Below are 21,152 nucleotides of genomic sequence, written 5' to 3'. Positions count from 1 at the left end.
TTCTTTCATCAGATAACAAAGACTCTCTAAAATACCTTTGCCAAATCATAAATGTGAAGTCAACTTTTTGCTTGTGAAACACCAATTTGAAACAACCCTTTTGTGCATGTCATGTTGAAAGTTCTGGCAATAAATTACCTGGCATAGCATTTCTAGAGGGAAGCATGCGTGATGCAGATGGTGTGTGTATGCATTCGTTTTTATTTTGTAGTGTTGGGCAAGGGCAGGTTTGAAAAATGTCACTATATTTCTGATAGGTTTCTAAAATATGAAAGTTTATGTTGGTATTTTGGTCTTTTCCATGAATACATTGATTTCATTTACTTCTGATTTAGGAGATTAGAATATGTTTTATGTAAGTAACCATCGAATAATATTCAGAAAGAAGAATTCTCATGTTGTACTTGCCCAGTATTGTCTAACTTCCAACTCGATTTGGAATAAGAATCACCTGGGTTTAGTCTGCTGACTTGTTGCTTTCCCAAATCTTTAAATTTGAGCCTTTCAACTTTTTCATGAGGTAGGAAAATCCTTTTTTAAAAGGTGTCATTTTTGCTCTGCATAGGTTGCCTCAGTGATGTGGCGGTACTTTCTTGCTTATATATTGGAAAGCACTGGAACAAAACAATTACCATAAAGGTATTGCTTGTCCTGTTGAATCCAGCTGCCAGTCAATAATTAAGACTACTTTTCATCCTAAGATTTTTGGAGAAATAGCCTGTTTTTATGTTTAAAAAGAAAGCACAGGTTACTCTTTCTAAAACATTTTTAATAGTTTCTTCTTGGTAGTAATGGAAATAGAGCCTATATTGCTTTTTATTCCTTTATAGAAACAAGCTCCCATTTTCTTAAGGCTTGTTGCTGACTTGGTTTGTAAAAATAGGAAAGATAGTTTTTTTAATCTGTTTTCTTTTACACTATTAATACTGATAACCCTAACTATTAAAATATAGAGTCCTCAGTTATGTAATTTTAACCATATAGCTTTTCTTAGTTGAATGTGAGTTTTTCTTTAAGGTTGATCATTTGTATTTTTTTGATCTTACTTCTTTTGGCATTTTAAATTTGTCTTTTGGTTACTTAGGAAACCATGTTTCAATATTGTTTTACAGAGCATGCAGTGGGGCTTATAATTTACTGAACTCTATTTTCCCAAACTGTGATTTGGGTGACAGAGTCAAGGAAATATGTGAAGAGGTATTTTTCTCTGCTGGTTCATATCAATAATTATGTCCACACTTTTCTTTGTGTGGTGTTAGTAGAGAGGCACTATTTTTCATTATTTTCTCACAAGGATTGTAGCTCCATTTGTGGGCAAGGTCCAAATAGCATTGGAAATTCTTCTACATGTCCAACAGTGATTTTTGTGCAATTGGAATGATACCTTTCAAAAATTAAGGGAGGAAAAAGCTGGATCTTGAGGCTTTCACTGGTTTCTGCTGGAAAGCAGTTCTGTTCTTTGACTTTCACTTTGAACCCAGAGCAAGGAACAGAGAACTCTAAGATGATTTTCAGAAAGAGGAGAGAAGCAGGTTGATTGTTTTTTGAGAAAAGAGTAAAATTCCCTAGAGTTGAGGGAGAAAGTGAGTCTAAATTTCAGCTCTCTTAAGGTTTTGATTTGGGAGACTGTTATACTTATGTCACTCTTCTGTAGCAAGAATGCTGTCTCCAATGTGCATGCTTTCTATTTATGCTGAATCGAATTTGACAAGTTTGATAAGCTCTTAAAAGCTGCTCATTTATTATGAGCTCTTTCCTTGAAGGAATGTTTAAAAGACCTTCAATATTTAAAACATATTTAACTTCCATGAACAGCTAAGCTAATAGAATGATAAATACTAACTATGTTTTAAAAACTGAATTTCATTTCTTTTTTTGCCATTATAGATACAGCCAAAAGAGGAGGACCAGAAACCATCAACTTCATCGAATCCAGTATTAGAACTTGAACTGGCAGAGGAAAAGTTACCCATGACTCTTTCTAGGCAAGAGGTAAGCTTATGTAGAGTGTTTCGTGAAAGAAAGAAAGCTCTGTGCAGCCTTTGCATTTATCTCTAGTTCTATTCAGTAGTTTTGTGTGATTATGTCCCATAGAAGGTGACTTACAGAACTCAGTTATTGTGCAGCTATCCAGCTTTCTTCATGAAGTTCTAAATTATCTGCTTTTCCTGATACCGTTATATTAAACTTCTAAAAATATCTATTATTCTAAACTTTAAATACTAAGCAGATTGATTTAAATGTGTATATTCTAAATATATTATTTGTCTAAATTATTTTAAATAATGTACTGTTTTGTAACTTACTTTCTTTTAATATATCTTTCAAAGGCAAAATGCAAAGCATTTTAGAAGCCAGTTCTTTACTGATGGTCATTCAGATTGCTTCAGCCTTTCCCTATTCCTGTTATAAATCACAATAAGAGGAGTATCCTTCTATAGATGTGGTTCATGCATAATAATGTTAATGTGTGATTATTTTCATTGGAAATTTTTCTATAAGTATGATTTCTAGAGGGTATGTATGAAAGATTTAAGTCTCTGTGCATTTCCAAGACTTTTTATATATACGTACTAGAGGGCTCTATATCAGTTATACTGGTTTATATTCCCATCTGTAGTGTTGCCCATATCCTGGGCAATATCAGCTATTATTTTCTTTAGAAAAATTTTTTATACGATATTTATGTGAGCCCTGGTCAGGAGATTCGGTTGGAGCATCATCCTGTACACCAGAAAGGTTTGCAGGTTTGATTCCCAGTCAGGGTTAGATCCCTGACTGGGAATGTGTATGGGAGGCAACCATTTGATATCTGTCTGTTTCTCTGTCTCTGTTTTTCTGTCTCTCAAATCAGTAAAAACCAATAAATTAGTATAAAAGAAAATCAATATAACATATCCTCAGATGAGGATACTTATGTGATACAAAGGATTCAAACTATTCACAAGTTACAAAACAAAAATGAGCTTTGGACAAGAGGAAACTCGCAGAGAAAAGGATGGTGGACTCTGGAAGTTCTCCTAAGAAATTATAGGAAGATATTTTGAATAATGAGCCCGAAGAGAGGAATATTAGACTTTTGAAGCATCCATTGACAGCAGCTGTAGTTTTTAAAAACTTTTTCAAATATGTCTTATTGATTGTGTTATTACAGTTGTCACATTTTTCCCTCCCCTTTATTACCCTCTGCCCTGTACCCCCACTCTTACCAGCATTCCCCTACCTTAGTTTATGTCCATGGCTCAAATATATATATGTTCTTTGATTTCTCTATTTCCTATACTATTCTTAACCTCCCTGTCTGTTTTATACCTACCATTTGTGCTTTTTATTTTCTGTACCTTTTACCCCATTCTCCCTCCTCCCCTCCTCACTGATAACCCTCCATTTGATCTCTATTTGTGTGAATCTGTCCCTGTTGTAATTGTTTACATAGTTTGTTTTTACTTTTGTTTTTGTTCTTTTAGGTCCAGTTGTTGATAGTCGTGAGTTTATTGTCATTTTACTGTTTGTATTTTTGATCTTTTTCTTACCTAAGTCCCTTTAACATTTCGTATAATAAGGGCTTGGTGAAGATGAACTCCTTTAACTTGACCTTATCTGGGAAGCACTTTATCTGCCCTTCCATTCTAAATGAAAGCTTTGCTGGATAGAGCAATCTTGGATATAGGTCCATGCCTTTCATGACTTTGAATACTTCTTTCCAGCCCCTTCCTGCCTACAGGGTTTCTTTTGAGAAATCATCAGATAGTCTTATGGGAACTCCTTTATAGGTACCTGTCTCCTTTTCTCTTGCTGCTTTTAATATTCTCTCCTTATCTTTAATCTTGGGTAATGTGACCATGATGTGCCTTCGTGTGTTCCTCCTTGGGTCCAACCCCTTTGGGACTCTCTGGGCTTCCTGGACTTCCTGGAAGTCTTATTTCCTTCACCAGATTGGGGAAGTTCATTATTTTTTCAAATGAATTTTTAATTTTTCGTTTTCCCTCTTCTCCTTCTGGCAACCCTATGATTTGGATATTGGAACATTTAAAGTTTTTCAGGGGTCTCTAAGCCTCTGCTCCTTTTTTTTTTTGAATTCTTGTTTCTTTATTCTTTTCTGGTCAAATGTTTATTGCTTTCTTCTGCTCCAAACCATTGTTTTGAGTACTGGTTTCCTTCCCTCCAAAGTTGGGTCCTTGTATATTTTTCTTTATTCACTTTGCATAGTCTTCACTTTTTCCTCTAATTTGGGACCATACTCAACCATTTCTGTGAGCATCCTGATTACCAATGTTTTGATCTTTTCATCTGATAGGCTGGCTCTTCTTACCACTTGGTTCTTTTTCTGGAGCTTTGACTTGTTTTTTCATTTGGGCCATATTTCTTTGTCTTGGTGCATCTGTTATGTTGTAAGGGGCGGAACCATAGGTGTTCGCCACGGCGAGGCAACCCACATTGCTTCTTTGTGGTGCTGTCTGTGGGGGAGGTGTCTGAGAGGGAACAGTGCCACTTGGCTGGCTCTCGGCCCACTTTCAGTCGCTTCCTTTGCTACCCACAAGCAAATTGGGTCCTTTTGGTGCTAATTCCCAGGTGGGTGGGTTGGTGTACATTCTAGGACCCTGTGGATTTCTCCAGCAAATTCTCCTGTGCAGCTGGGAGTTCTGCTGCCTCAACCCCCACAGATTGTTATAGTCAGAGCTTTTGTAGCTTTATTTCCATGTGCTGGAACCCTACATTGCACAGTCTGTCTCGCTCCTGACTTGTTCCTCCCAGTTTATGCATGTGAATATGGGACTGCACAGGTTTATCAGCCACTGACTTGCCTGCCCTGGTCAGACACCTGCTGCCTTCCCCATCTGGTGCTCCAGCCACTGCCTTGCCTTGAGTCCTCTCTATCCCAGCTGCCCGCCTCCACCCCTGCTACTGGTTTGGATGACTGTTTCTTTGTTAACTCCTTGGTTGTTGGACTTACACACAGTTGGGTTTTCTGGCAGTTCTGTTTATTTTTTGTTTTTCAATTTGTTGTTTTCCTTCTTTTGGTTATGCCAGGAAGGAGAGTGTGTCTACCTATGCCTCCATCTTGGCCAGAAGTCTTCCAGCTTTAGTTTAAAAAGGGAATTGAGTATTTTCTGTGCTTTCATAAATTAGAGCTAAGATAATAGGGTATACATTTAAGAGAGATAGATTTTAATTTATTTTGAGAAATAAAACCTATCCAAAAATTGGGTGTGCTGTTTCATGAAGAAATGTGTAATTCCTATCCCTTGTCAGATGCGTACCTGACAGAGGTGTTTTTGAGGTCATTTCTGCATTGATTAGAAAAAGCAATAGACCCCTTAAGTTTCTTTTTTATACAAGTTTCAGTTAATCCATTGCAAGCCCTAGTTACAGTTTCTTAATGTGTTCCCAGCTAAAGCTCTTGGTACCTAGAAAAAGATTTTGGACCAACTTTTAATTAAATTTTTGTATCTCCTTTTCATGAAATATAGTGTATACATGGTATGTAAAACACATATGTTCAATATAATGGATAATTTTAAAACAAACACTCAAATAACTATCACCCAAGTCAAGAAGTTGAGTATTGTCAGTACCTTAAAAGCCTTGCATATGCCGCATCTTGATTGTCCTCACTCTTCTGAGGGGCAAGTGTTTGGTTTGAATGTAGTATTGCAGCTGACCTTAGGTATGGCCATTGAGTCATCAGCTGGCTCCAAACTGCATTTTCCTTCTCTATATAAACATCATCACTCTCTCCCATCCTAGTATTTTTCTTATGGATTGGTACCTTCCTGAAACATCCAAAGGACCTAAACCTTAGGGCCATTGAAGGTGTGACAATGAGTTAATATGTTTGTTGAATAAAGGAAAAACAAACACAACTTTTTCACTGACATTTTAAAATAAGTGTTTGGTCACCTAAAATAGGAATTGCTATTACTGATAACATAAGGAATTATTACTGTGTGTGTGTGTTTTTTAAAATAGGTTATCAGAAGACTGAGAGAAAGAGGAGAACCAATCAGACTATTTGGAGAAACTGATTATGACGCTTTTCAACGTTTAAGAAAAATAGAGATCCTCACACCAGAAGTTAACAAGGTAAGAAGACAGAACAAAACTAGAAGAATATCACTGTGTCACATAAACTAGAATAGTGTGAAGTCTGATGGCGTTTGACCAATTGTATTGTTGTGGGAAAAATGGAAAAAGTTCCCAGATCACTTACTGCTGGTGGTGTAATTAAAAAAAAATTTTAAAGCCCATATCCTAAGCATACGGTTCTGTGCATTTTGACAACTATGTGTAAGTCTGTAACCATTACCCTTGTGAAGATACAGAGCAGTTTCATCATCCAAGAATGTTCCCCAGTGCCCCTTCTGTCCCATCCCGTAGGCCTCCTTCTCTGCTCCTGAGCAACCACCTTTTTAAATTCTGTCGCCATAGATTAATTTTACTTGTTCTACTTTTTCTTATAGATGAAGTCATAGTGTCTGGCTTGTTTTGATTGGCATAATGTTTTTTAGATTCATCCATGGTACTGCAGATATCAGTAGCTGATGGTATTCAGTCATAGGAATATACCACCATATGTTTTCAACCTTCGGCTGTTATGAATAAAACTGCTGTGAACATTCTTATACAAAATTCATTTGAACTTATGTTATTTCTCTTGGGTAAATACCCGAGAGTGGACTTGCTGAATAGTAAGAGTGAATGTATGCTTAACTTTTTAAGAAATGCCAAATATCTCCAGATGGCATCAGCATTTGTTATTGTCAGTGACTTAAATTTTAACCATTTTCTTGTGTAATAGTGTGTCATTGTGCTTCTATTCACATTTTCCAGATAATGAAAGATCATAAGCATTTTCGTTGTGGACTTACTGGCTGGCTATACTTTTCTCTGTGTAGTGTGTGTGTAAGTCTTCATATTTCAATTGGGTTGTTTATCTTTTTATTTTTGAATTGTAGGAGTTCATATATTCTAAATGTAAGTCCTTTGTGAGATACACGCAGATATATTTTGTGACTATTTTCTCCTGCTCTGTGCCTTACTGATTCTCTCACTGGTGTCTTTTGGGGGGTGGTGGCAGTGAATTTTAAATTTTGATGAAGTCTACCTTATCAGGATTTGGTTTTATCGTTTTTGTTTTCAGTGTTTTACCCACGAAATCTTTTCATATCCTAAGTAAGGTCTTGAGATATTCTTGTGTATTTTCTTCTAAAAGCTAGTAAGTTTTAGCTTTTACATTTAGGGCTCTGGTATTGTTCTGTGGCTCAGCTTATGGTTTGTTTTGGTGACTATTCCTCAGGCTCTTGAAAAGAGTATGTTTTATGCTTTGGACAGATGTCATTTACAGTAGTGTTGTTCGGATATCCGTGGCCTTATTCACTTAACCACTTGTTCTATCATTTAGACACAGGTGTGGGTATCTGTGGCTATGTAACAAACCCCCCAAAACTTAGTAGCCTTAAACAGTTTATTATTATAAAATCTTTCCAGTCATCTATCACTGTAACAGACCATTCTGAAACCTAGTAAGATAATTTATTATTACCTCTCACAGTTCTGTGGTTTGATTGAGTGAAGCTGGGCAGTGTTTGCCTTGGGATCTTGCAGTCAGGTGAATGGCTAAGGTCATCTGAAAGCTTCACTGGACCAGTCTTTGAGTTTAGTATAATAGTTTGAAGGTCAATCTGTGTTGTAGCATGTGTCAGATTTTCCTTTTTTTTTTTTTTAAGGTTGAAATATATTCCATTGTATGTACAAAACCCAGTTTGTTTATCTCTTCATCCTACATGGACATTTGAGTTGTTCCTACCCTTTGTCTGTTGTGAATAAAGTTGATGAACATGGGTATACAAATACTTTTTTTAGTCCCTCCTTTCACTTCTTTTGCATGTATATCCAGAAGTGGAATTTCTGAATTATTTCTTATTCTATATTTAACTTCTTCCCTCAAAGCATAAATGAATTAAAAAATTTTTCTTTGTTTATATAGTGAATATAACATACTAGTATATGTTATGTAATAATTATAACATAATTAATATAAACAACAGTTTGCTTTTCTTTATTTTTAATCTTTTGTAACACTTTCTTAACCTAAATTATTAGGAAGAGCTAGAGGTTTTTATAATGCTTCATTTTACCAACATTTATTTCTCTTCTATATCCTGTCACTTTCTTTATTAAAAGATAGAGTAAAATACTGCTGTCAGCTACTCAGTTTTTATTTTATTTATTTTTTTACTACTCATGCTTTATTACGTTAAAAATCTTTTATCTTCTACTATTAACTGACTACAGCCTGCTCTATTCTAATCTTGTTCAGGCCTGTGTTAGATAATACATGCTTTCTTATTTGTACATTCTTAAAAACTTATGTATAATTGACATGTAACATTATATTAGTGTCAGGTGTACATCATAATTCACTATTTGTATATATTGCAAAATGATCACCACTGAAAATATAGTTAACACCCTTACCCATGTATAGTTATAAAATGTTTTTCTTGTGATGAGAACTTTTAAATGTTGCTCTCTGAGCACCTTTTGAATATTCAGTACAGAAGTATAGTCACCATGATGAAGATCACATCCTCATGTGTTACTTTTTTATAACCAGGACAGTGTGTTTTAAGTTGATAGCAACTTAAGTTTGAACACATTCTAAAGTTCTACATTTTTACTTTACCTGTCCAGGTTTTATGTTTCTTTAAAAAATAAATTTTCTTGATTATGCTGTTACTGTTATCTGAATTTTCCCCCTTTGCCCCCTTCTTCCCAGTACCCCCTGTTGCCTCAGGTAATCTCCTGCCTGAGTACATGTCCATGGGTCATGCATATAAGTTCTTTGGCTTCTCCATTTCCTATACTGTACTTTATATCCCCATGGCTACTCTGTAGCTACCAATTTGTATTTCTTAATCCCTGCACCTTTCCCCCCATTATCCCTCTTCCCCCTCTCAAATGATAATACTCCAGATGATCTCCATATTTGTGATTCTATTTCTTTTCTGCTTGTTCGCTTTGTTTTTTAGATTCAGTTGTTGATAGAGTGAACATATTGCCATTTTAATGTTCGTAGTTTTGATCTTCTTCTTTTTGTTAGCTAAGTGCCTTTATTGTTTGCAGGCTGGCACTCAATCCACTGAGTCACACCAGCCAGGGCTAGATAAGTCCTTTTAACACTTCTTATAATAAGGACTTGGTGATGATGAACTCCTTTAGCTTGACATTGTATGGGAAGCACTTTATCCACCCTTCCATTCTAAATGATAGCTTTGCTGAATAGGGTAATCTTGGATGTACATCCTTGATATTCATCAGTATGAATACTTCTTGCAGTCCTTTTTAGCCCGCAAAGTTTCTTTTGAGAAGTCAGATGACAGTTATGGGAACTGCTTTGTAGGTAACTCTCTGCTTTCTCTTGCTCCTTTGAAGATTCTCTCTTTATCTTTAACCTTTGGCATTTTAATTATGATATGTCTTGGTGTGGTCCTCTTTGGGTCCAACTTCTTTGGGACTCTCTGTGCTTCCTGGACTTTTATGTCCATTTCCTTCACCAAATCAGGGAAGTTTTCTTTCATTATTTTTTCAAATAAGTTTTCAATTTCTTGGACTTTCTTACCTCCTTTCGGCACCCCTATGATTTTGAAGGTTGGTACGTTTGAAGTTGTGCAAGAAGCTCCTCAGCCTATCTTCGTTTTTTTTTAAAAACTCTGTTTTCTTCCTACTGTTCTGATTGTATATTTTTTTCTTCCTTATGTTCCAATTCGTTGATTTTTTTTGTTGGATTCATACCCTCCACTGTTAGTTTCCTGTCAATTTTTCTTTATTTTACTTAGTGTAACCTTCATTTCTGCCTGGGTCTTTTTAATACTGTTGAAGTACCCAGTGAGTTCCTTCAGCATCCTAATAACCAGTGTTTTGAACTCTGCACCTGATAGATTGTTTATCTCCATTTTGCTTAGTTCTTTCTCTGGAGTTTTGTTCCATTTTTTCATTTGGACCGTATTTCTTTGTCTCCTCATTTTGGCAACCTCCCTGTTTTTGTTGCTATGTATTAGGTAGAGCTGCTTTGACTTCCTGTCTTAATAGTGTGGACTACTGTAGAAAAGCACACTAGTAAGGTGGGTGAGGTGGAGCCCTAGGTACTCGCCAGGGTGGGACACTCCATGTGAACTAGGTTGATGGAGTCTCAGATACAGTGTCGTACTCTTGGCTCTTTGTGGGGGAGGGCTCAGAGCCGTGACAGTGCCGCTCTGTGGCCTCTGGTGGTTTGTCTGGGGGGAAGCTGTCTCCCGGCACTCGTTCTGATGCCAGACACTTCAGTTTCTCCCTGCATGCCACTCGTGCCCTTCCAGCTACAGACCTGGTGCTGAAGGCCAAGGGGAGTGAGTCTGCATAAGTTTTAAGTACTTTGTGGGTCCTTTAAAAAGAGACTCCTGCCCTGCTGGTGTGGCTCCCTGGATTGAGCGCTGGACAGTAAATCAAAGATTCCTAGTAGGAGCACATGCTGGGTTGCAGAACAGTCCCCAGGAGGGGGCACTTGAAAGGCAACTACACATTGAAAACCATATTGATGTTCTTCTCCCTCTGTTTCTCACTCCCTTCTCTCTAAAAACCAATAAATAAAATCATTTTTTTTTAAAAAAAAAAGGGACTCCCGAGAATCCCACAGTTTATTCTGCTGCCTCAACTGTTTTTTTTTTTATAGCCAGAAGTTATGGGGGACATATCTTCCTGTCACAGGGACCCTGGGCTGGGTGGTCTGGTGTTGGTATCCCTCTTGATTTTTATCCACCACATGTGGGTGTGGGACTGCCCATTCCATGTCTGTTACCCTCTCCACACATCTGTGCATCTGCCCCTCCTACCTGTCTGGATAAATGTGGCTTCTTGGTTGTCCGACTTCCATACAGATTGATTTTCTGACAATTTTGGGTGATACTTATTTTGTAATGTAGTTGTAATTATTGCTGCGGTTGTGTGAGGAGGCGAGCCATGTACACCTATGCCTGCATCTTGATCAGAAGTTGTTGTATGTTTTGAGGTCACATTTCACATCTTTTTCTCTTCTGTATCCCTTAACTAATTATTGTAGTTATAATTGTTTTTACTACTTTTGTATTAACCTCCATACTAGCTCTTTGCATGATTAATTCACTATATTTACTGTATATGTACCGTTAACAGTGAGATTTACACTTTTCTATAGTTTTCTTCCTTTAACATTCCTTTAGTGGTGGTGAACTCCTTTAGCTTTTGCTTGTCTGGAAAACTCTCTCTTTCTTTCAATTCTGAATTACAACGTCACCCGGTAGAGTATTGTGTCACTCCCTTCTGGCCTGCAACATTCCTACATGTGGTTTCATTGTACAGTATGTAACAAGTTGGTTTTTTCTTGCTCCTTTAAAAAATTTCTTGTCTTGAACTTTTCATATTTTATTATAACGTGTCTTGGTGTGGTATATTTAACTTGCTGAGGTATTGCCAATAGTTTCCAGAGCAGCTCCACCATTTTACATTCCCAGCAATGCACGAGGGTTCCATTTCTCCATAGCCTATCCACCAGTTGTTATTTTCTGGGTTTTTGTTTTGTTTTTTGCAAATAGCCATTCTTGTGTATGAACTGATTATTTCATTGTGGATTGGATTTCTTGTGTATACTTACTAGTGATTTTGAGCATCTTTTCATTTGCTTGTTGGCCATTTGCATATCTCATTCTGTTCAAGTCCTTTGCCCATTTTGAATCGTGGGTGGATTTTTATGTATTCTGGATATCAGTCTTTATCAGCTACGTGACTTGCAAGCATTTTCTCCCTTTCCATGGGTTATCTTTTCAATGTGTTGATAGTGTCTTTGATGCATAAAAGTTTTTCATTTTGATGAAGTTTAGCTTAACCCGTTTTTGTTGTTGTTGCCTGTGCTTGTGGTATTTTGTGCAAGAAATCATTCCCAAATCGAATGTCATGAAGCTTTTCCCCTATGTTTTCTTCTAAGAGTTTTATCGTTTTAGGCTTATGTTTAGGTCTTTGATCCCTTTGGAATTAATTTTTGTATATGGTATAAGGTAAGGATCCAGCTTATGCCATTTTTATTAGTCACAAACTGGATGTAACTGCAGTGTGGAATTTGCTGGTGTTAAAAACATATTGATAGCCTGGGATATAGACAGACACTGATTTTATACAACAGACATTGCTGAATGTTTGGGAATTCAGAATAGTCTTCAGGTGGTTCTCCATGGCAAGTACATCCGGGAGGTGGCAAGTACAGTGTTTACCTACTCTGCTGTCTTGACTGGTCATTTGAGATGAATGATACATATGATTCCTGAAAAATCAAGTGTAATATGAGTGACATTTAATACAGGGTGTAACTTTTCACTTTTCTCAGGGATTGAGAAATGATCTGAAAGCAGCATTGGATAAGATTGATCAGCAATACCTCAATGAACTTGTGGGTGGTCAGGAACCTGGAGAGGAAGACACACAGAATGATTTGAAAGTTCATGAAGAAAATACCACAATAGAAGAGTTAGAGGTAATCTCTACACCCACCTTACCTTATTCCCCGTCACACCTCTCATTTGCTGCAGCAAATGGTTGAGTTCATGACATCTCTCAGTGCAGGGCACACTGCTGTCTTTGATCATTACTAAGGCCCTTCTATCATATAAGGGCTTTCGTTTATTAACTTACTTCTTTCTCATTGTCCACTCACATTCATTTTCCTACTTCTTGTCTTCAAAAGTAGTCATTCTTTTATATTTGGTATGAACTGTTTTGTTTGTTGGTGGTCCTTAAAACTAGTAGTGTTTTAGGAGTCTGAGTTTTTGATTTCCATAAATGGGGTTCTGTGAAATTCTTTCTGCTTTTGACTTTTCCTTTTTATACTTTAAACTGTGTGTTTAATATCCATCCTTGATGCCATGTACATCTAAACCTTTGCTTGTAACTGCTGAGTGATACTTCATACCCTGTGGTATTCACTGCTGTTTACTTTTGTTCTCCCGTAATGATAGGTAAGTAGGTGGCTTCAGCTCCCTATCACCACAAATAGCTCTGTGGACTCTGAAGTGGGATTGCTGGGTTTACATATATTTAGCTTGTCTAAGTATAGTCAAACCTCAGTTCTCGAACATGTTGGTTCTTGAAAATTTTGGTTCTTAAACAAGTTGTTCACAAAATAAATATCTTGGCTGTGTAACAAAATCTTGGTTGTCTAATAAAACTTCGGGTCTCAATTCTCTACCTGATGACCCTTTAGAGGCTGATACCTGTGTGATTGATCAGTCATGCTTCTCTCAGGCAACAGAGAAAGGAGATTTGCTTGTCAGGCAGATCACTTCTCAAACAGTTTTATGGAGGGAATTAAGTTCGAGAACCAGGTTCAACTGTACCACTAAGTTGCCCTCCAGATGGCTGTGCCAGTCTGCACCCCACCAGCAGGGTGTGTCTCACAGGCCTGCTCTCCATCAGCACTGGGCAGTCCTGTGCTCTCTAATTGTTGTCAGTGTGTTGAATGTGAAGTGATACATATAATCTCAGTTAAAGAACAATGCTGTATTATCTAAATGTCTAGCTCAAGCAAATGATACCGCTTAGTTTAAATCTCTTAATATTAATATAATGTAAACTGTTAGTTTTTCTTTTTCTTTTAGTCCTTGCTCTTGCACATGCTGGCACCATCGTTGAGGAGGATGTCCTCTTAATTGTACTCCCCACCCCAACACCTGTCTATGGGCCGTAAATTATATTGGGATGATTGGTGCATGCAACCATCTCCAGGTTTTCATTTTTCCTCTAACAGCTTTATTGAGAAATCCACCCATCCTACAATTTACTAATTTAAAGTGTACAAGTTGGTGGTCTTTACATACTCATGGGGTGGTACAATTATCATCTCACTCCAGTTTTAGAACAACTGTTCCCCTGAGACAAAATCTCCTGTGCATCAACGGCCACTCCCCTTACCCTCTCTTCTCTCTTTTGATTCATGAAAGATAACGTGCTTTCACAATTTAAATGGCAAGTTAGTGTTTTTTAAAAAAACTTATTTAGAGGTTCCATCAGGTTTTAAAATAATAATTGGACAGTCTGTTTAATAAAGAGCCATGTTTAGGTTGGTGTTGATAGCACATCTATTCAGCTGTTGCCTTTCACTCATGAGCAGGAGCATTATTTTTCCTCAGGCCTTGGGAGAATCTTTGGGAAAAGGTGATGATCACAAAGATATGGACATCATTACCAAATTCCTTAAGGTATGTGCTTTTAAGTTTAGGAAGGAGGGCATTTTCATTGGTTAGTAACTGTTTTTATAGTTTTACATTGTTAAGGGTTAAATTAAAGACTGGGAAGGGAAAGCTCAATAAACTTTTCTGGCATGTGTGCTGTTTATGATTTTGCTATGTACTTGGACATAGAGGTTAATCAAAGACAGTGTATATTTTCATTTCTCTGGCACTTTTTAAAAAGCTGGCTTATTAATGTAAACACAAAGAATAGAATTACAGCAGTGGGTAAAACAAGAAGTATGAGGAGCTCTACATTTTTTTGAAGCACTTGCAGAAGGACTACAATGAGGAGAGTGTTCTAGAAGCTTTTGTGGGAGGTGATGACCATAAGGAAAGGAAGGAGGGAAGAAGACATTGGCAGTGAAAAATGCAAACACATCAGTAACCTTTTAGAGACTGTTCATTTTCCCAGTTCCTCAGGCAGCTCTTTATTCTTGCTGTGATGTGCTCATTCCATCTTCCTTCTCAGCATACTGTCGTTAGTGGTTTAGCATTTATTAAAAAAGATTTTGTGTTCAGTCCTGCAAAGTGAAAAGGTCACCGCCAGTCTGATTCCCGGTCAGGGCACATGTCGGGGTCTTTGGTTTGGGTGTGTCTTACAGGCAAGTGACTGATGTTTCTCTCTTACATCAATATTTCTCTCATCTTTCTGCCTTCTTTCCCTCTCACTAAAAATAAATAATAAATAAGATTTTTTAAAAAAGATTTTGAATCTATTGAGGAAATGATGCAGAACTAGATAGGGGGTGAAACTATTACGAACTGGGATTTTAGAACAACAGCACCTCCGTATATAGGATTGTGCAGGAAGGCCGGTAGTTGGATGTGTTCTCTTCAGCCTGCGCTGTTTGTTACCTGCCTCTAGAAGGGAGCTCGTCGTATAGGTCAACCCAGCGGGCACTGCGGTCATTTTCCGGGGTTGGTTAGGGGGAGAGTGTGGGTCATAGGTTCTTTTTTTTCTGTTCTGGTCTTCTCCTTTATGGGAATTTTTAATTAAATTATTGTCTCTATGGCAAAAGTAGAAAGTCCTCATGGTACAACATCGTACTTGGGGGACTTATTAACTCTCAAAGCCTATATGGTGCTATGGCTGATACTCTAGGTGGAGCAAATTTGATGTGATAGAAATATAAGTAAAAGTTTATTCCTGTCAAATACTTGTTCATGTAATGGGGTAATTCTTTTTGGGGGAGATGGATTGTCTTTGAACTAGGAATATATATATATATATATATATATATATATATAGAGAGAGAGAGAGAGAGAGAGAGAGAGAGAACAGGGAGGTTTGTGAATTGCCAGAGGTGCTACTTTAAAACATATGCAACAGAATCAGCAGATATAGTTCATTAATTATTTGTGGATGATAATGTAAGTCAAGAAATTTAAGGATGGTACTATACTGCTTTATGTGTTGTCGAACAGTTTGGCCACTGGGTGGCACTGTAGTCTAAATTTACCCATTCTTTCCACAGTTCCTTCTCGGTGTTTGGGCTAAAGAACTGAATGCCAGAGAAGACTACGTGAAGCGCAGTGTGCAGGGTAAACTGAACAGTGCTACGCAGAAACAAACCGAGTCCTATCTCAGACCCCTTTTCAGAAAGCTACGGAAAAGGGTGAGCAATCTCAAAAAATTGCTTTTCTTAACTGATTTGAAAAAAATAGCATATAGCCCCAACTGGTGTGGCTCAGTTGGTTGGGAATCATCCTGCAAAATGAAGTTCAGTTTGATTCCAAACCAGGGCTTGTACCTGGCTTGCAGGTTCAGTCCCTGGTTGGGGTGTGTATGTTAGGCAACCAGTCAATATTCTTATCCCTCCCTTTCTCCTTCCCTTCCCCTTCTCTTAAGATGAAATGAAGTCTTTTTTATTTTTAATCTTTACTGTATTTTTTCACATTACCTTTTAGTCCCCATGTACCACCCCCTTCCCCCAGCAATCACCACGCTGTGGTCCATGTCCACAAGTCCTTTTTCTTTTTTTGTTCAATCTCTCCACCCCCTAAAATATTCCTCAAATAGCTGTCATCCTGCCCTCCATCCATGAGTCTGTCTGCATTTTCCTTGTTAGTTCAGTTTGTTGACTAGATTCCTTGTATGAGTGAAACCATATGGCATTTGTCTTTCTGGCTTATTTCACTTAGCACAATGTTCTCCAGGTCCATACATGCTGTTGCAAAAGGCAACATTTTCTTTTTTATACCCAAATAGTATTCCATTGTATAAATATTCCATAGTTGTTTTATCATCTATTAATGGACACTTTATGTCCATTCATGAGCTGCTTCCATATCTTGGTGATTATAAATAATGCTGCATTGAACATAATGGTGATTATGTTCTTTGAAATTAGTGTTTTGGGTTCCTTTGGATGTATTCCCAGACGCGGGATCACTGGGTCAAAAGGCAGATCCATTTTTAATTTTTGAGGTATTTCCATACTGCTTTCTACCATGGTTGGAACCAGTCTGCAATCTTAGCAACAGTGCAAAAACGTTCCCCTTTCTCTACATCCTTACTAGCACTTGTTTGTTGATTTATTGATGATAGCCATACTGACAGGTGTGACGTGCTATCTCATTGTGGTTTTAATTTGCATTGTTCTCATGAGTGACATTGAGCATCTTTTCATATGTCTATTGGCTATCTATATGTCCTCTTTGGAGAAGTGTCTATTCAGGTCCTTTGCCTGTTTTTTAACTGGGTTGTTTAATTGAACAGATACATAGAGAAAAATGAAACTAGACCACTTTCTTACACTACGCACAAGAATAAATTGAAAATGGATCAAAGATTTAAATGTTAGGCCTGAAACCATAGAAATCGTGGAAGAAAACTTAGGCAACCAAATCTCATATATGACTCACAGCAGTTTTTTATGGGGTATATCTTCCCATGCAAGGGAAACAGAAGAAAAAACCAAATGAGTCTACCTCAAAGTAACTAAAAAGTTTTTGCACAGCAACAGAATAAAAAGATAACCCACAGAATGGGAGAACATATTTGCTGAGATATCTGATAAGGAGTTAATATTCAAAATTTACAAAGTACTTTAAAAATTCAACACCAAAAAAACAACCCAGTTAAGAAATAAAATAAAAAAATAAAACATATGAGACTAGAATAAATTCACTTTGTAACTACATACGATAGCTTCCAAAATTAATTTTGCTCTTTTTTCTTTTCCAGAATCTTCCTGCTGATATTAAAGAATCCATAACAGATATTATTAAATTCATGTTGCAGAGAGAGTATGTGAAGGTACGTTGCCATGGTGTGCGTTGGAATTATGGTTACGAGCCTATCTAGGTTGTGCACATAGTATGTTCATTTTGTAAGGGAATGTTTATCACATAGGAGATTTAAGAATAAATGTAAAATTAATGATTTTTTAAAAAGACACCTTTTGTTTTGCTAATGTATTAACACCTTAATTTTGGGCATTTTATATTAAACTTTGAGACCACACTGTGGTTTTTTTAGTCATTTTTAAGGCAGATATAAGGATTCTTCATATCATGTACTGGATATGGGCAAGGTGCATTCCATGCCTGCGAGTGAGTTTCAAAATTTGCAGATTGTTGGTTACAGCTCAGGGCAGATTTTTCCACAGAAACACTGTTGTGCGGATACAAATACGTACTACTCATAGCTAAAGGGTTATACTAATGACAGAGTGGAATCTGACCGCCCTTTGTACTTGTTTCTATGAGAACGTGTTCCATGTCACCCTGCCAGCGCTCACCTCTCCCAGTTCAGGACCGCAGCAGCCACAGACCCCTTGTTGGGGAAGACTTGCCCCTGGCTGTCTCCTAAATGGGCCCTGGGAGGCGGTGGTGTGGGGAGAGAGCCCTGGTGCCCAAGCTCGGCTGGGGTAGAGTTTAGAAGGGGGAGAGTGGAGGGCTGTCAGTTGGTGGAGCGGAAGGAGAAGAGAAGGGCCTGGTGCACCAGTGGTGGAGACGGGAAAATGGGACGCTGCTCGTGGGCCGTGAGGTGAGGATGAGGAGCGGAGATCCTGGTGGCTGTGCCTCCGGAGAGCGTGGAGGTGGAGAGTTCCGGTGCCCCAGTTCCGGTGCCCCAGTTCCGGGTCAGTAGGCGGGGCTCCGACAGAAGGGCGGGAGAGCCTCTGCTTCTCTCTGTGCTCTGCGTGTCTGTGCTCAGAAGGGGGCGCTGGCCTTCCTGGGTGACTGGGTGGTCTCCTTGATCAGAGCCTCATGCTGATGAGGCTAAAGTATTGTTTTTACTCCTTGTGTATGGGAGCCAGTTAGTTTTATCAAGGAAGATGTTTTTGTTTTTATGGCTGTAAATTCTGTTTTTGGATAGTTTCTGTTAATTGCATGCTGCTTACCAAGGACAGCATTGGAATGGATGGATAAGGCCACCATCACTGCGAAAGAACTCAGGTCACCTGCCTTTCCTTTTGTTACGTTTCTTATCCTCGTATATGAGAATCAGGTGAAGGTTTATGATGTAAAAACTACATAAAGAACCAAGAAACTTTAATAACCTATTTGACAGTTTTCTTTGGAAATAGAGGAATCTAAATGTTAGAAACTTTATCAGTTAATATCCAGTGTTCAAGTTACACACATGGGGATCAGTGATAAAAATATGCATATGGTCCTGGCTTGTGTGGCTCAGTGGATTGAGTGCCACCTGGTGAACCAAAGTGTCACCTGTTTGTTTCCCAGTCAGGGCACGTGCCTGGGTTTCAGGCCAGGTCCTCAATAGGGGGCGCTTGAGAGGTAACCACACATTGATGTTTCTCTTTCTCTCTCTTTCCCTTCCCCTTTTAAAAAGTAAAATAAATAAAAATTTTAAAGAAAGTGTATAAACCTTTTTAAAATTAAGCTTTACAAAAATTCAACACAGCAAATTCAAATTTATCTTTAGGGACAAAATAATCTTTCAGTTAACCAATTTGTAATACCTGATATTTTTAAAGTCAATTCTACATATCAAACACATTGGTGTTTGAATTTTTTAATTTTTATTTTTTAAATTTTTTTTAAAAGATTGATTTATTTCTAGAGAGAAGGGAAGGGAGGGAGAAAGAGGAGAGAAACATTAACGTGTGATTGCCTCTTGCCTGCTCCTAACTAGGGTCCTGGCCCACAACGCAGGCATGTGACCTCATTGGGAGCCAAACCAGTGACCCTTTTGTTTGCAGGCCTGTGCTCAAGGTGCTGAGCCACACCAGCCGGGGCAGGTGTTTGACTTTTTAAATGAAAATCTCTTTGAGGCTTGGGTATATAGGCTTCTCTGAAACTCTCAAGGTCTTTTAGAATTTCCTTGCTGTTCTGTTTTCCTTGCAAGTCACTAGGCTTACTTTAGAAAAAGAGCCATTCGTCTTCATTGGTTTCTGTCTTTACATTTTATAGCTTTTACAATAATTTAAGGTTCTAGGCAGGTGGGAGGTTTGTGGGCCAGGGTGAAGCAATCCCATGCTTTAGCTGATTAAAGAGCCAGTATTTATTCTCTGTTTACACCCCTGCCGTGGGCCCTGTGTGTAGCCCCTGCTGCTGTCAGAGGTCTGACTGCTGTGCAGGGAGCAGCACCCTGTCAGGTTGGATTGTGAGGAACTAGTCAGCCTGCGTTCTGTGTGACCACCTGTGGGGAAGACAGGGTGGAAAGGGGGTCCAAACTCGAGTGTTCCGTCAGTACATCAAATTACCTGCCTGGTGATTCCAGATCAAAATGCAGTGATATTACGGGGGGGGGGGGTTTTAAAATGCAGTGATATTCAGTGCACAAAGGCTGCCCAGGAATGTCTGTCTTGTTTCTCGCAAGGTTAGCTTTGGTTTCAGTTTTTACATGGACATTTGTGGTCTGGGAGGGCAGTCAGTCATCCCATATTTTAACTCCTTTTGTTTGAATAAGAGGAATTGTAATATTTTCAGTATGCTTAAGAGATAGCCAAAAAGTCATAAAAGGCTGTGAAATCTTTGAAATAAAAATTTGGACCAATATGATATTTCTGCTCTTCTGATATCTTCTTTCTTTTTAGGCTAATGATGCTTATCTTCAGATGGCCATTGGAAATGCCCCTTGGCCCATTGGTGTCACTATGGTTGGTATTCATGCCAGAACTGGTAGGGAAAAGATTTTCTCCAAGCATGTTGCACATGTTTTAAATGATGAAACACAGAGGAAGTATATTCAGGTAAGCAGTTTGGAGGGAAGGGCATTTCTCTGGAGTTTAACATTCTCCAATTCCAAAACTATATATTTTGAGAGCAAAAGAACTATAGCAAAAAGGACATACCACGATAGGATATAAGTCCAGTTCTTTAAGACATCTTTACTGAATAAAATGAAAACTTTTTAAGTTTCACATATCAGCCGTCCCCAACATCTTTGGCACCAGGGCTGGTATGGTGGAAGACAGTTTTTCTATGGTGCGTGTGGGGCGGGGCAGGGTGGGCAGGGGAGGGGGATGTAGGAGGAGACAGGAGGTGGAGCTCAGGCTGTAATGCAGTTGGAAGCTTAGCTCTCTGGCCTGCTGCTTCCCTCCTGCTGTGTGGCCGGTTCCTAACAGGCCTTGGGCCATTACCAGCCTGGGGACTGGGGACTGGTTCCGGATGCAAGCTGGGTTGAAGGGTTTACCTTAGCATTAAAATGAGACTATTAACAGTTTGCTTTGGGTGTTTAGTGAAGAGCAGCAAATTCAGAATTTTTGCAGTAAATCTTGTTTTGTTGCTTTTAAGGTAGATTTAACATGTACTAGGATAAAAGGTATGAATAGTAAGAATTTGGCTTTAATGAAGATAATTTTTTAAACTTAATTTAAAACATTTAAAAACCATTTTCCCATCACCATTTATCTTCCACACCCCACGGCCATCACCACACCGTTGTCC

At 38.2% G+C, this 21,152-nt stretch overlaps 1 protein-coding gene across 3 annotated transcripts in view; it reads left to right on the top strand.

Annotated features, from left to right (window-relative positions):
- PRPF18 (pre-mRNA processing factor 18) overlaps positions 1–21,152 on the top strand; it is a 54,023-nt gene that overhangs the window by 21,786 nt on the left and 11,085 nt on the right. For 2 of the 3 annotated variants that reach the window (XM_037155200.2, XM_053665809.1), the window contains 7 exons: positions 1,888–1,992; positions 5,971–6,084; positions 12,395–12,541; positions 14,193–14,261; positions 15,770–15,910; positions 17,482–17,553; positions 20,300–20,455. In XM_037155200.2, coding sequence (XP_037011095.1) covers positions 1,888–1,992; positions 5,971–6,084; positions 12,395–12,541; positions 14,193–14,261; positions 15,770–15,910; positions 17,482–17,553; positions 20,300–20,455 — 804 coding nt within the window. The remainder of the gene's footprint in view (positions 1–1,887; positions 1,993–5,970; positions 6,085–12,394; positions 12,542–14,192; positions 14,262–15,769; positions 15,911–17,481; positions 17,554–20,299; positions 20,456–21,152) is intronic. The other variant, XM_053665811.1, reaches the window with a different exon arrangement.

This window comes from Artibeus jamaicensis, unplaced genomic scaffold (genome assembly GCF_021234435.1).
Source record: "Artibeus jamaicensis isolate MK-2021 breed Jamaican fruit bat unplaced genomic scaffold, CSHL_Jam_final contig_426, whole genome shotgun sequence".
In the NCBI taxonomy this organism is placed as follows: domain Eukaryota; kingdom Metazoa; phylum Chordata; class Mammalia; order Chiroptera; family Phyllostomidae; genus Artibeus; species Artibeus jamaicensis.
This window is presented reverse-complemented; position numbering and strand designations above follow the sequence as displayed.